Here is a 15110-nt window from a genome sequence, read left to right as displayed (position 1 = left end):
ATTACAGGTGTGCATGATTGCTCCCCCCACCCCCCACCACGCTGTCATAACAAATCATAATTCATATTTTTCATATTTTTAATAAAAAATCATATTCAGACTCAGTTAAATCGTTTTAAGTGTTGGATTATTGTTGGATAACCCAATATAAAGTGCCTTCTTCTTATAGGTTTTAATGAGCTATTTTGGCTCTTTGACTCATTATTTGGAAGCAGCTTTATCTAACAGACACAATGACCCCACAGACAACAGCTCCAACCTGTTAACTCGATGGAGTCTGATAGGGCTGTTTGGTTTGATTTTGAATCCTTTACGTGTCTTTTTGTGTCTTTTTTGGTCATTTTGTGACTTTTTTGGTAATTTGTGTCTTTTTCGTGTCTTCTTTGGTCATTTTGTGTCTGTTGTGTCTTTTTTTTTAGCTATTTTGTGACTTTTTTGGTCATTTTGTGTCTGTTGTGTCTTTTTTTTTTTTAGCTATTTTGTGTCTTTTTTTGTCATTTTGTATCTTCTGTGGGTTTATTTTGGTCATTCTGTTGTCTCATTTTGTGACTTTTTTGGTCATTTTGTGTCTTTTTTGGTCAATTGTGTCTTTTTTGTGTCTTGTTTGGTCATTTTGTGTCTTTTTTGGTCATTTTGTGTCTGTTGTTGTGTCTTTTTTTTGTCATTTTGTGTCTTCTGTGGGGTTTTTTGGTCATTCTGTCATCTCATTTTGTGTCTTTTTTTTTGTAATTTTGTGTGGTTTTGTGTCTTTTTGTAGTCATTTTGTGTCTTTTTTAGTCCTTTAGTCCAACATAAAATGTGATTTTGAATCTTTTTTTTACTTTCAAATCACTATCATGCTCAATAAAGAATTTGAAATGTTGCAAATGTGAACAAAGGTGTCAAATCTACCATATAAGAGGGTTCCATCCAGTTCTATCATTTGATACTAAATCTATTTGAGCTTGTCTCCAGTTTTACTTGGTATATCATCATCAAACTGAAACTGGCCTCATGGAGTTTACAGCCAGAACTTTAGAGGTAAATTTACAGTAGGGCTCCACGCTGCTTTGTTTTCTAGTCTGATGGAGGCAACAAGTCTGGATTATTTGGAGCTTTTGGACACTCCAGAGGGTAAAGCATCATATTTTGGTCATTTGGAGACAATATACTGAAAAATATAGGCTATATAAATCAATAAACTAGTTCTGTATGATGTTTAGATACCTGGGAAGAGATATATAATTCCTCTTGAATGTCTTAATGTTTGTAGGTCTCTTTAAAAAAAAATGAAAATATATATTTACAGGTGCATCTCAACAAATTACAATATGATGGAAAAGTCAATTTCCAGTAGTTCAAGTCAAACAGCTCCAACCAAGTATTGAGTCATATAGATGACATACTTTTCAGAGTCAGACATTTACATATTAAACTGACTTTTTAAAATCGGTCTTTTGTAATATTCACATTTTTTTTTAGACACTGAAATTTAGGTCTCCATTAAATGTAAGCCATTATCATTATAATTAGAAGACATTTTAAAAAATAAGACATGAAATGTTTCATTCTGTGTGTAATGGATCTATATAATGTGTTATTTCCACTTTTTGAATTGAATTACTGACATAAATAAACTTTTCTATGATATTCTAATTTATTGAGATGCACCTGTATATAATACGCACACCTCACTTGAAGTGGCCCTCAGTACAACTACATGCATTTGAGCATGAAATCTTAAAAGTGCAGTGTAAAAATGCACAAAATTACTTCTTGCAATTAATGTTGGTCTGCTGTTCTTGCACTGAAAAAAAAAGAAATCACAGTAAGTGGTTATTTTTTATTTGCTTCAAACCTTTTGTATTCCTATTTATACTGTTATACATTGCACATTATTTGGTTCTTAAGATAAAACAAACTTAGATTTAGAGTGTTAGATAATTGATCTTGTTTTAAGAGTTAATTTCTCATTTTAAGTGTTCAACATGCTTATTTCTAGATTTAACAATCTTAATTTAAGACATCTTGTCAAGGTAAATTATCTGTCCATGCAGCAAGATCATTTCCCTCAGATTTACTGTTTTTATCTTGTTTTTAGACACACCTTTTATGCAGTGTACATGCATTAGAGCATGAAATATGTTAAGTTACTGCACTGTAAACATATTTAAAATTGCAGTTTCATCATATCTGGTTAAGTGCACGCTCCTATATGTGGCCCTGTGGTAGTGAACATGAAAAATTGTGGCCCCCTGCAGCATTTAAATTGCCCATCCCTGTTTTAGATCCACCAGATCTGTTGCATGACCTTTAGTAGGACTGTATTTTGTGCAGGTAGCTCAGTAGCTTGTAGCACACTGTTGCATTTGTCCACTAATGCTGCTGTCACAGTTCAGGCTGTGTGCTTAGTGAACTTGCTTTGACGATTGTCTAACTTGAAACTTTTTTTTAAAGTTTTAAATTCCCATAATATTGTCTGCTCATGTTCATTGTGATGTCTCCTGACACACTGTGGCTGTGTGTGCACCAGTAAAGCCACTAGGTGTCTCTCAAAGACAAACATTGTTGCAATAAACCAAGTTCTACCTACTCATTTTAATAGTAACAAGGGAAATGCACACATTGTATTAAAGAAAATAGAGTAAAAAAGTTATTTGTTGATTTTTTTTAATTGTCTTAATAATCCACGATGCACTGTAAAAAATGTCTGTAGATTTTATGATGAAAAACTGCTAAACTAAGGCAGTAAAAGACTGTAAAATGATAAATGGGTTAATTCAGTTTCAGTAACAATGAAACACCATGAATGTATATATCAGTCAAAGCAGTTTGTTTTAAAAAAAAAATACATTACTCCACTGTAAAATACACTGGCACCGGGTTTGTACCAAAAATATACTGTAATATATATACAAGCCATCACTGTAATTTTTACCTGATGTTGAGTAATTTCACAGTGTGGTATTAGTACTTTTACTTAAGTAAAGGATCTGGATACTTTTTTGTATTGTGAGTGGAAACAAATATTTCCCCTCCATCTGTGGTACACGTCACAGGCTTTTCTGACTTTTCTATTTTTTAACAGCAGCTGCACAAATGAGAACTGGTTTACTTTCACTTCCTTAAAGATTACACCGATTGATAATTTACAAGTCAATGAATTTACCAGATCGGAAGAGGTGCGTTTCACATCTGCGAGAACAGTAGCTTTTCATCATACTTAAAAAAAAAAAAAAATCCAATTCTATAGGTTGAAAGCAATAAGCTAAAAAAAAGAAGCCCAATGCATCCATCCTGCATGTAGAGACAGAGAAAAAGAAATCATTATTTCAACATTTATACATTTGAACTTACAAATAGGCAGTGGTGGAAGAAGTATCCAGATCCCTTACTGCAGTAAAAGTACTAATACACACTGTGAAATGACTCCACTACAAGTAAAAGTCCTGCATTCAAAACTTACTGAAGTAAAAGTATAAAAGTATCAGCATCATGTACTTAAAGTATCAAAAGTAAAAGTACTCATTATGCAGAATGAACCCACTCAGATTGTTTTATATATTCCAAATCTATTATTAGATCTTTTTTATTGATGCATTTAACCCATAAGAACCCAGACCCAGTTTTCCTTAAAGGATATGTTCTATAAGTGGACCACATAGAACACATTTCTGATGTTTTTTTTTTAATTCTACCACTAAATGTCAAAGATCTGTAATGTGAGATAAACATTACAATGGGCGTTTATGGTATTTATGTTTCTTATTTTAAAATAGAAAGAAACTAGATACATTTTCTGCTGACAGAGACACAAATTTACCTTTTTTTTTGCATCTCCATAACATATATCAAAACTGTGACTTTATTTTGTGCAAGAAATATGGTCAGAACAAGTTAAATGCAATACAGGACACCCTATTGACGGATTAGAATTGTTAAATGGGTTTAAAGTTAGCCTAATAACAAAAAATAAGCTTTTTGAAATTAGCTACTTTTTTACATTTCTGTTTCCAGCCACAGCCACATTTTGGAGAAGTAACTTCTTGTCAAAGTCACATGACCACCACACCAGGGTGTTGGGTTTACATCGCTTAGGGATTTAATGAGTTAATGTGAAGCATAAAGCTGAATATGGGAGATTCTAGAAGATTTAAAGTGTTTGTTACACGGGTGTCACCATGGGTTCTTATGGGTTAAGTAAGTACTTTCCACACATATAATGCTTTAATCAGGGTCAAAAGTTCAAAAAGAAGGTTTCACACAAGAGTAGAAAAACACAACGTAAGAGTCCTCATTAGAGGAATAAATACGAAGTCTTCTGAGGACAGTTTACTACAAAAATAGCTAATAATTTCCCCCACACTCCCCTCCTGTCTCCTGGTCATGTGACCTCCAGTTGCCTCCAGTTGAAGCAGATCTGTTGGGATTAAGCTCCTTCAGTCACACACTGACCACACTGACCACAGTCCACCGATGGCTCCATCCTGCAGACACCAGGCCACCCACAGGTAAGAAATCACCTTCTGATTAGTTTAAAAATCGTCATTCAGTGCAGTTGAGATGAGCATATGTAAGTTGGTGGTTAAACCTGTAAGAGAAAAGCACATGTAGTGAGTAAATCAGGCCAACAAGCTGTCAAGGCTGATCTCCTGATCCCCTGTTGAGTTAATGCTCATCTCAGGTCAGTGTAGCAACACTTTAACCTTTAAAGTTATATTTTTCAGATGTAGTCATCACCAACTTCCTTCCTTTAGGGCTATGATGTGTTAATATTGTCCAACCTTTGCACATATTCCCATTAATAGTTGTCAAGTGTTCTATTCATAGAGCGCGACAGGCAAAAGCCCAGTAGACAGGATTACTGATCTCAGAGCACAGTTGGAGCAAAATAAGGACTTCACCTTTCCGTCACCAGCTCAGTACTACAGTAGCTGTGTTTTATTACTGGGTTTGTGTCTTTTTATAGTCATTTTGAGTCTCTTTGTTGCTGCTTTGTGGTTGTTTTTTGCTTCCATAAGTCAGTTTGTGTCTCTACAAAGCTGTTTTGCATTTCTTTGTGTTCAGTCTCTGTCTCTTTGTGGTCGTTTTATGTTTCTTTAAGGTCCTTTTGAGTCTCTTTGTAGTTTATTTGTGTGTCTTTGTGGTTGTCTTTTCTCTTTCATAGGCAGTTTGAGTCAGTTTGTCTCTTCAAAACCATTTTGCATTTCTTTGTGGTTCGTTTTGGTCTCTTTGTAGTCGCATTTCTTTGTGTTCAGTCTCTGTCTCTGTTTCTTTGAGGTCCTTTTGAGTCTCTTTGTAGGTGCTTTTTGTCTCTTTGTGGTTCTATTTCCTCTTCCATAGTCAGTTTGAGTCTGTTTGTCTCTACAAAGCTGTTTTGCATCTCTTTGTGTTCAGTCTCTGTGTCTCTGTAGTCGTTTTATGTTTCTTTAAGGTCATTTTGAGTCTCTTTGTGGGTTTTTTTTTGCTTCCATAGTCCGTTTGCATCTGCTTGTGTCTCTACAAAGCTGTTTTGCATCACTTTGCATTTAGTCTCTGTCTCTTTGTAGTCATTTTATGTTTTTTGAGGTAATTTGGAGTCTCTGTAGGTGCTTTGTGTGTCTTTGCATTAGCTTTTTCCCCTTTTAATGTCTTGTCTATATGAAGCCTTGTCCAATCTCTTTGTAGTTAGTCTCTATGCTGTCATTTTGTGTCTCTTTCTTCCAATTAGTAATTTTATTGTAGTTAATTTTGGTTTTGATCTCTGTAGTTTTGGTTTATGGTCTTTTTTTCAGTTTCATTGTAGTTGTTTTATGTTTCTTTGAGGTAATTTTGAGTCTCTTTGTAGTTGCTTTAAGTCTATTTTTGGTCGTATTTCCACTGAGTGTCTCTTTGAAGACTTTTTGCATCACTTTGTAGTTGTTTTAGGCCTTTTGTGGTTGTATTATTCTTCTTTGTGGTCATTTTGAGTCTCCTCCTGTTTGGTCCTTGTGTCTTTGAGTGACACATGTACCAGCATATAACTTGTGCTTATATCTTGTTGTCTTTCATTTGATGTTGCACAAGCCCACAACAAGATGCCTTGTCCTCAGCATGTACAGTCAGTGCAATCCTAATCAACATATTTCTGCTTTCTCTCTTGTGTATCCACTATTAAGTTAGAAGCCTTGTATGACACACAGCAGAGACCCCTCCCCCGCTCACTATGGCGTCCCTGGAGGAAGAGCTGACCTGCTCCGTGTGCCGAGACATCTTCAGCCAGGCCCACCCTCTGCCCTGCGGCCACAGCTTCTGCCAGGCCTGCATCCGCGAGGCCTGGAGCGGCCAGAGCGACGGCAAAAGCCGCTTCGCCTGCCCCCAGTGTCAGGAGGAGCACGGCGAGGTGCTGTGTGACTGCTGCCCCCCCGACGCAGCAGAAGAACAGCCTCCGTTGGCTGTCAAGACCTGTCTGAGGTGTGAGATCTCACTGTGTGCCCAACACCTCAAACCCCATCTGGAGAGACCGGCGTTTAGCACCCACCTGTTGGTGGATCCGCTGGGAGACATCTCTCAGAGAAGGTGCCCGACTCACACGGAGATATTGCGCTACTACTGTGTGGATGAGAGGGTGTATGTGTGTGGTGACTGTCTGCTGGACGGAGGCCACGCTGATCACAAAGTAAAGGCTCTGAGACAGGTGGAGGAGGACCTGAAGGTGAGCTGGAAGTCTATTTATTATACTTCTCCTCCTCTTTTCTTCTCTTTCGATACTGCGCACCGGAGAACTTTGACGCCAGTTTGACAACGATCTGACCGTCTAAAGGGGGGCAAGGCAATGACCACACATCACGTGACTCATATATATCCTTTATTTAACCAGGTAAAAAGTCTCGTTGAGATTTAAAAAAAAATCTCTTTTCCAAGAGAGACCTGGCTAAGAAAGCAGCATAAAAAGTTACAACATTTAAACACAATTAAATACAAATACAGCCATCACAACATCAGTGAAAGAGCCTCAAATAGAGACTTATACGGAGCAGTCACACTGATTAAGGGAAATTATTTCTTTATCCTTTAGAATCCATTTAAATTCACCAATTGTGATCAACTCAGACAGTTTCAATTCTTTTTGCAGATTGTTCCATGATAAAGGGGCGTAACTAAAAACGTTCTTACCTAATTCAGTTCTCACTCTTGGTAGCAGCATCTATACAATGATTTGCGAGCGTAGACAATGTTTAGTTTGGTTTCAAGACATGTATGCACACAGGTAAGAGGGAAGCAGCCCAAGAAATGCACCACAAGTGAGAAATGTCATTGTTTATCTGTTTCTTTATTTTGTTAATATTTATTATTTTCAAGACAGAACACGAAGCGAGGACGACAAAGGGCATCGAATATTATTATTATGGTTTTGTTTTTTTTCTCCCTCGAGGGTGACTGACGGCGCCCCTCCAGCAGATGGCGCTCTAGGCAACCGCCTACGTCGCCTATGCCTCGAGCCGGCTGTGCATGTATATGTCTATATATGTGGCTGCTCATGTATATATGTGATTCCACAGGTCATTCTCCACAGTCTGCTCATCAAAGCAAAGGAGAAGCTGAAAGACGGAGAACGGATCCTCAAAGACCATGAGAGTATTGATTCAACCATGGCTGTGAGTAAAAGGCTTTAAAATGCAGGGAAAATGCAACAAAATGACTCTGAACAGATGTTCCCTACACTCTACTGTTACTTATTCCAGTAGTTCTCAACCTCAACCGATACGACGAATTTTGGACAAATAATGAAGCAGACAACAACTAAAGACACAAATTGACCACAAAATTATTTTTTTTTAAAAGACCCAAAATGACCAGAAAAGACACAAAAGGACCAAGAAAAGACCCAAAATGACCATGCTTGTAGAACCGCCACTGCTCAAAACAATATACTTAAGATACTATTGCTAGATATAAGAAGAAAATACTTGGTGAGCTTCATGTTTTTTGTAGTGTTGTGTCCCAGTTTGTGACCCGGCACCAACCACCAGTCTCTTTCATGGCTGTTCCAGGACTCTCTGAAGCAGGATAACAGCCAGGTGGAGCGTCTGGGCTCAGACCTGCAGGTCCAGGTGAAAAACCTGGTGGATGCTCTGAGGGAGCTCACCCAGAGGGAGAGGCAGCAGGTCATACAGCGCGTACACGAAGACTGCTTCAAGGTGAGAGGCGACATGACCAAGATGCTGAGCATTCAGCACTACCTGGCCTCGCTGCTGGCAGAGACCGACCCCTTCCTGCTTATCTGGGTAAGTAGCAGTAACAGGGCCCTTAGTTTGGAAATGAACTGTTGATAAAGCTTTGCTTCTGGTGTGTGTGTGTAGAACATCTTAACCCAGCTGAATCAGCTCTCATTAACCATGCTGCAGGAGTGTGTCTATGTCTGGGTCCTATGTTCCCCAGGTCCTATGTCCCCTGGATCCCATGTTCCCGGGTCCCATGTTCCCCGTGTCCCGTGTTCCCCAAGTCCTATGTTCCCCAAGTCCTATGTTCCCCGGTCTGTTACTTTTTCCACCATTACTACCAAATTCCATGGCAAATAGGCCTATGTAGGGCTACGGGCTGTTTTGATACGCATATGCAGATAGGCCTAGGGTCCTGTGTTCCTTGGGTCCTATGTTCCTTGGGTCCCATGTCCCTTGGGTCCCATGTCCCTTGGGTCCCATGTCCCCCGTGTCCCATGTTCCGCGGGTCCCATGTTCCGCGGGTCCCATGTTCTGCGGGTCCCATGTCCCCCAGGTCCTATGTTCCCTGGGTCCCATGTTCCCCGGGTCCCATGTTCCCCGGGTCCCATGTTCCCCGGGTCCCATGTTCCCCAGGTCCCATGTTCCCCAGGTCCCATGTTCCCCGGGTTCCATGTTCCTTGGGTCCCATGTCCCCCGGGCACCATGTCTCCCGTGTCCCATGTCCCCCGGGTCCTATGTTCCCGGGTCCTATTTTTCCCGGGTCCCTGCCCCTGTAGCAATACGGGGGAACCTAGGACCCTTTTTCGGTAAAAGGGTCCTAGGTTCCCCTGTATTGCTACAGGGGAACATAGGAACCTTTTTGGGAAAAACGGGGAACATAGGACCGTTTTTCTAAAAAAGGGTCCTATGTTCCCCGAGCAGGGAATAGGGGATGAACCTCTTTCGAAGCTAGCTAGCAACTAGCAACTAAGCTCTATCCTTTCTTCAAACATGGTTGCTTCAGGCTTAAAAAACCAAGATATTGACGGCCAAAATCCCAAACTTGAGGCTTCAAAATGGTCCACAAACCTCCTGCTGACGTTACAGCGGCTACGTCTACTTATGAAATGCAATCTAAGTACAGAGTCTAAGTACAGAGCTGCTAGCTTGGCTGTAGATCTGGTGTCAGTCTAGTTGGAGATATCCTGTGTTGTTCTATTGGGCATATCTCTTCATCTCTTAAACATGAACGACCTCTAAACACCCACCATGTCTGATTCATTGGGACGGTATGTTTGGGCGTGGTTGGATCAGATTGTGGCAAACAAGCAAAAGCAAACAACCCCCTATTGGATCCTGATTCAAATGGTGCTTAAAGAGGATTAGTGCGCTCTGTGCTGTCACCATTTTCCAACTGAGCCCAAACCAGTAAGAAGAGAACAGGAATACAACGCAGGGTGCTTTTAGATTTACACGGCCTTTAAATTGTCAAATGTTAGAAGCACAGAGCCAATTTACTTTCTCTGAAAGAGGCAAACAGTGCTGTCATCAAACTGTTTTAGGTTTTTTTTAGTACTTTAAGAGTTTAAACTATTAGTATAAGATGGTTAGGGAGTACTTGGCTGAAAAAAATATTTCACAGGGGGAACATCACTGAAAAAAGGATGAGAACCACAGACTTAGAAGGTTAATCTTAGTGTCAAAATATACATTTTTCAGAATACACACACTGTATATGACCTATATCAATATATGTCCAACCGCTTAGGAACTGAGTTAGAAATTACGTAAACATCAAAATGACCAAAATGAACATATCTATTTGATCAAATAATAATCTAGTGACATTCTCAACAGCATTAATTGATTCCTTGACCCAGAAAATGTAGATTTTGACACCAAGATTGACCTTCTAAGTGGCTTGGAAGATATATTGGTTCTCATAGATTTTATATGGCTGCCATCTCCAATCCGCAATCTTCAAAAATTCAAACTTATTGTGATAGAGAGCATGTGGGGGAAAAATGTGGTGCTTTTCCAGCTTGTCCCCTTTATTTTACTACATTGCTAGACCTTATGCAGCAGAGCCAAATATGTTTACAACAAATATTATTTATGTTGTAGAAGCTCATTCATTGTGTCAAAAAAGATGTTACGTATCCAGGGCCACAGATGTGGTGGTGTTAGGTTTGACAACTTGCTGTTTGATTTCTTGTCCAGCTGAACAGACACGCAGGAACATTTGTAATTTGTATCTTTTAAATAAAATCTTTCTGTGTCCTTGACTATTCTCTCCTCAGGCCTTTCAATCAGATGACACAAAGTGAGTCCGGACCATTTCAGTGTTGTTGTTTGTCAATAGACCTTCTAGCCTTCTATGTATCTATGGGAGATAGAATAGAAAGTGAGACATGAAAAAGGGGGACAAAATGAATACATGAATGCAATTATTTCACTACACAAGCCTTTAATCTTTATGCACTCACAAGACGTTTTCCTCCTGCAGCATTTGATGTGTTCTTGTGTTCTTGTGTTCTTGTGTTCTTGTGTTCCAGGTTACTAGCCGACCTGAACAGCCCGCTTTTTGTTCCTGATGCTGTCAGTCTGGACAGGAAACACATCTTAGAGGACATAGAGAGCAAATACCGGGAGTTCATCACCGGCACCCTCCGCTGCCTCAGTGAACTCAAGAGGGAGCTCTGTGAGTGGCACATATGTCACACACACCCACCCCACTTATTCAATCTTCTTAAGGGAATGGTTTGATACTTTGGGAAATATGCTTTTTTCTTTTGCTTTCTTGCTGAGAGAGTTAGACTTAACAAAATAAAAAACTGTCAAATTCAAATTAGCTGGGGGCCGCTGGAGGCAGTATCAAAATGACCAAAAAAAGACACAAAATTAGTTAAAAAAAGACACAAAATGACAGAAAAAGACACAAAATTACAACAACAAAAAAAGACACAAAATTACTAAAAAAAGACACAAAATTATTAAAAAAAGACACAAAATCACTGAAAAAACACTAAATTACTTTAAAAAGACACAAAATGACCAAAAAAAGACACAAAATGACCAAAAAGACACAAAATTACTAAAAAAAAGACACAAAATCACTGAAAAAACACTAAATTACTTAAAAAGACACAAAATTACAAAAAAAAGACAAAAAATAAAAAAATAAAAGACACAAAATTACAAAAAAAAGACACAAAATGACCAAAAAAGACACAAAATTAGAAAAAAAAGACACAAAATGACTGAAAAAACACAAAATTACTTTAAATAGACACAAAATGACCAAAAAATACACAGAATTACAAAAAAAGACACAGAATTACAAAAAAAAAAGACACAAAATTACCAAAAAACATTTCCACTTCTTGCAGTAACAACAACGCGGCAGATGATAAACGCTCCGGTAGCAGCTGCCTTTCTTTTTGTTAATGTCGTCATAGAAACAAGTGAAACAAAGATCCAGCTGGAGCAATAAAGGGACCTTCCACACACAACACGGTAAAGTGCCATTCATATAAAACTCACATTAAACTTTCATACCAAGGTGGGGGCCACAAAATATCGTCACGAGGGCCACAATTGGCCCGTGGGCCGCGAGTTTGAGACCCATGACCTTATTATTGTACAGTGTTCAGAGTATTTAAAAAAGGCGCTTAGAAATAAAACCGTATTATTATTATTATTATTATGAAAAGATTGAAGCCACTCCCATAGTTGTTCATTAAATATCTCCAGGTTCTGCTACACTCACAGTATGTCCATGTTTATAAATGTCAGATACTGATCCGTATTCCCTCTCCTCCAGTAACCAGCCCGTTGACTCTGGACACCAACACGGCTCATCCTCTGCTGAGCATCTCTGACGACCTGCGCTCGGTGACGCGGGTTAGAAACCGGCTGCCCTGCGCCGCTCACCCTGAACGCTTCGACCACTGGCCGCAGGTCCTCGCCGCCCAGAGCTTCTCCTCTGGGACGCACTACTGGGAGCTGCTGGCTGAGGGATTCTGGGATATCGGCGTCTGCTATCGAAGTATTGGACGGAAGGGGAAAGAGGGCAATGCCTTCGGGAACAACAAGGTATCTATCCCATCTACTGTAGTTGGTTTAGTTGATAGTGCTTCACTCTTTATCGGGCGAAGAACTATATTTGGTAACTTCAGTGGATATCCAAACTGGGTCCCCATGTCTCTCTGTGAGGTTGTAGAACCACATGGATTTCTTCCTTATTTTGAGAAAAAAGTTGCAAATTTACTAGATTAAAGTGGAAAATCTACAAGAAAAAAAGGCGCAGATTTAAGAGATTTAAAGTGACAAATCTGTGCGAAAAAAGTTGCAGATTTACGAGAAAAAAGTGGAAAAAAGCAACTTTTTTCTCGCAGATTCACCACTTTCAATCTCATAAATCTGCACATTTTTTTCTCCTAGATTTGCCACTTTAATCTTGTAAACTTATTTCTCAAAATTACCCCCCTCCCCCGGGTCCGTATGTTTTTTTTTTTTTACACATTCTGGCTGTATGTAATATCCTCCAATATTCTCTAGGGTTGAAATTTGGATTTTGCAAGTATTTTAATGAGTGCCCTTTTAAGGGTTAACCTTTTTTTTTTTTTGAACAAGGTCTTTTAATTTGAGATTTTCACTATATGCAAAATACAAAATACAAACATAATACAGACAATAACTAATCCCTGGTCACCGTCCCACCCACCAGACCTGTACCGCTAAATCAAAGATAGTCATTTTATTATCATTTTATTTTACTTGTTGATAAGGTGAGTCACATAAATAAATATAGCAGAGACAAAAAACACCTATGTGACCATACAAGTAAGGGGTTCACTTATATTACAGGGTTACATTGGTAGCTTAGCAAGTTAGCGTTACATTAGCTAACATTAGTGCGGCTATTTAATTTGAATGAAATTAAATAACATAAATAAACAAGACTTATGGATAAAACTTTAATACATTAACTTGTTACGTTGGATATATTTGTATCACTAAAGGTTTTTTTCCCATGATCCACTACTTCATGACCTCATCACTGTCCGTCTTTTTTTTATTGAGAGACTCCTGGAAGCAGAAATAACACACTGTGCATTTAAATATGATGACCTCAATTTTAGATTTTTAGCATTATCATTTTCACTATTGATTAATCAATTGATAATTTGGTCTCTAAGAAATAAAAAAAATCCCATAATTAAAATTTCTCATTCTCTAATTTTTAAATCCATCCATCCATCCATCCATTTTCCTTTGCTTATCCGGGGCCGGGTCGCGGGGGCAGCAGGTTTTTCAAAATTGTTGGCAATTAATTTCCTACCAATAGACTTCCCCGATTGTTTCTGATCTAGTTTCAGCTGGAAGGAAAACGTGTCCCTTTGATTAAAACTCTTTGTTATTTCCAGGTCTCGTGGAGTTTGACACAGCAGCACGACAGGAAGTTGGCTGCCTGGCACAACCGCAGGAAGACCCGCCTCATGTCCCAGATGACCGGCAATCGAGTTGCCGTTGCCGTGGACTACGGCGCGGGCACCATCACCTTCTCTGAGGTGGGGCCGTCCAACAACCTGACCCACCTCCACACCATCTCCGCCACCTTCACTCAGCCACTGTGCTTGGGCTTCGGACTCTACAAAGCTGAGCTCAACAGCAGCATCACTATAGTCAAAGTCTGAGTGAAAGGAAAGGAAAGGAAAGAGTCGGAGGACGGAGGAAATAACGGGACAAAGTGGTGTTGATTTACTTCCACACTTCTGGAAAGACACGAGAGCTTTGAGCCTCTCTGATGTTTCAAAAAAAGAGACAAAACCACGTTTCCTTACACTGTGATCAGGTGGTATTAAGGCAGGGTCTTTTTTCTCCCCTGATAAAAGCCTGGTTGCTGATTGGATAGAACGCTAAGCAGGATGTGAGGTAGTACTCGACGCCACAACAACACGCACCATTTGTAAAAGCCGGCGAAGCAGTGTTGGCAACTTAGTGACTTTGTTGCTACATTTAGCAACTTTTCAGACCCCCTTAGTGACTGTTTTTCAAAAAAAGCGACTGGCGACAAATCTAGCTACTTTTTCTGGTGTTATTGGAGACTTTTGGAGACTCGTTCTTACTCTTCTTCACAAGCTGCTCGTTAAGAAGAGTAAGAACTAGTCGAATTGGCACAGTCCTCCTGCAGCAGTCTCTCCCAGCTGCAGTCACAGAGCCGGAGGGGATGTTAACCCCTTATCGTCCAGTCTCCAAATTGCTAACAGGCTAACAGTTAGCTCTGTAGCAGTACAGTGTGTATGTGCTAACAGGCTAACAGTTAGCTCTGTAGCAGTACAGTGTGTATGTGCTAACAGGCTAACAGTTAGCTCTGTAGCAGTACAGTGTGTATGTGCTAACAGGCTAACAGTTAGCTCTGTAGCAGTACAGTGTGTATGTGCTAACAGGCTAACAGTTAGCTCTGTAGCAGTACAGTATGTATGTGCTAACAGGCTAACAGTTAGCTCTGTAGCAGTACAGTGTGTATGTGCTAACAGGCTAACAGTTAGCTCTGTAGCAGTACAGTGTGTATGTGCTAACAGGCTAACAGTTAGCTCTGTAGCAGTACAGTGTGTATGTGCTAACAGGCTAACAGTTAGCTCTGTAGCAGTACAGTGTGTATGTGCTAACAGGCTAACAGTTAGCTCTGTAGCAGTACAGTGTGTATGTGCTAACAGGCTAACAGTTAGCTCTGTAGCAGTACAGTGTGTATGTGCTGCTGCTGCAGGAGGTGCTCACTTAGCGATCTCTGTTTGTTTACAACAAGCACCAGACACTCTGTGCACAGTTAGTGATGCCATTTAATTCACCATCACTATGTTTATGATCAGCGGAGACGCTGTGCATAATTAGCCATGCTGCTTTGTTTACGATCAGCTGCTGATGTTGTGCACAGTTAGCGACGGCGGCCACAGTTGCGTCTCC

The 15110-nt window shown here is 39.6% G+C and overlaps 1 protein-coding gene across 1 annotated transcript; it reads left to right on the top strand.

Annotated features, from left to right (window-relative positions):
• The first annotated feature begins 5779 nt into the window (after nt 1-5779).
• trim110 (tripartite motif containing 110) lies at nt 5780-14058 on the top strand. Its single transcript, XM_059344649.1, has 7 exons — nt 5780-6652; nt 7500-7595; nt 7992-8225; nt 10442-10464; nt 10697-10842; nt 11965-12236; nt 13571-14058. The coding sequence occupies exons 1-7, from the start codon at nt 6164-6166 to the stop codon at nt 13838-13840; spliced, it is 1530 nt and encodes a 509-aa protein (XP_059200632.1). The 5' UTR covers nt 5780-6163; the 3' UTR covers nt 13841-14058.
• Nucleotides 14059-15110: the final 1052 nt, after the last annotated feature.

Source organism: Centropristis striata, chromosome 11 (genome assembly GCF_030273125.1).
Source record: "Centropristis striata isolate RG_2023a ecotype Rhode Island chromosome 11, C.striata_1.0, whole genome shotgun sequence".
In the NCBI taxonomy this organism is placed as follows: Eukaryota; Metazoa; Chordata; class Actinopteri; order Perciformes; family Serranidae; genus Centropristis; species Centropristis striata.
This window is presented reverse-complemented; position numbering and strand designations above follow the sequence as displayed.

Bases quoted from the DNA above. Each gene is read 5' to 3' on its own strand.
- trim110 (XM_059344649.1), top strand. From the start codon at position 6,164: ATGGCGTCCCTGGAGGAAGAGCTGACCTGCTCCGTGTGCCGAGACATC. The intron at 8,226-10,441 runs GTAAGTAGCAGT...TTCTCTCCTCAG, and splicing joins ACCCCTTCCTGCTTATCTGG to GCCTTTCAATCAGATGACAC. The intron at 12,237-13,570 runs GTATCTATCCCA...TGTTATTTCCAG, and splicing joins ATGCCTTCGGGAACAACAAG to GTCTCGTGGAGTTTGACACA.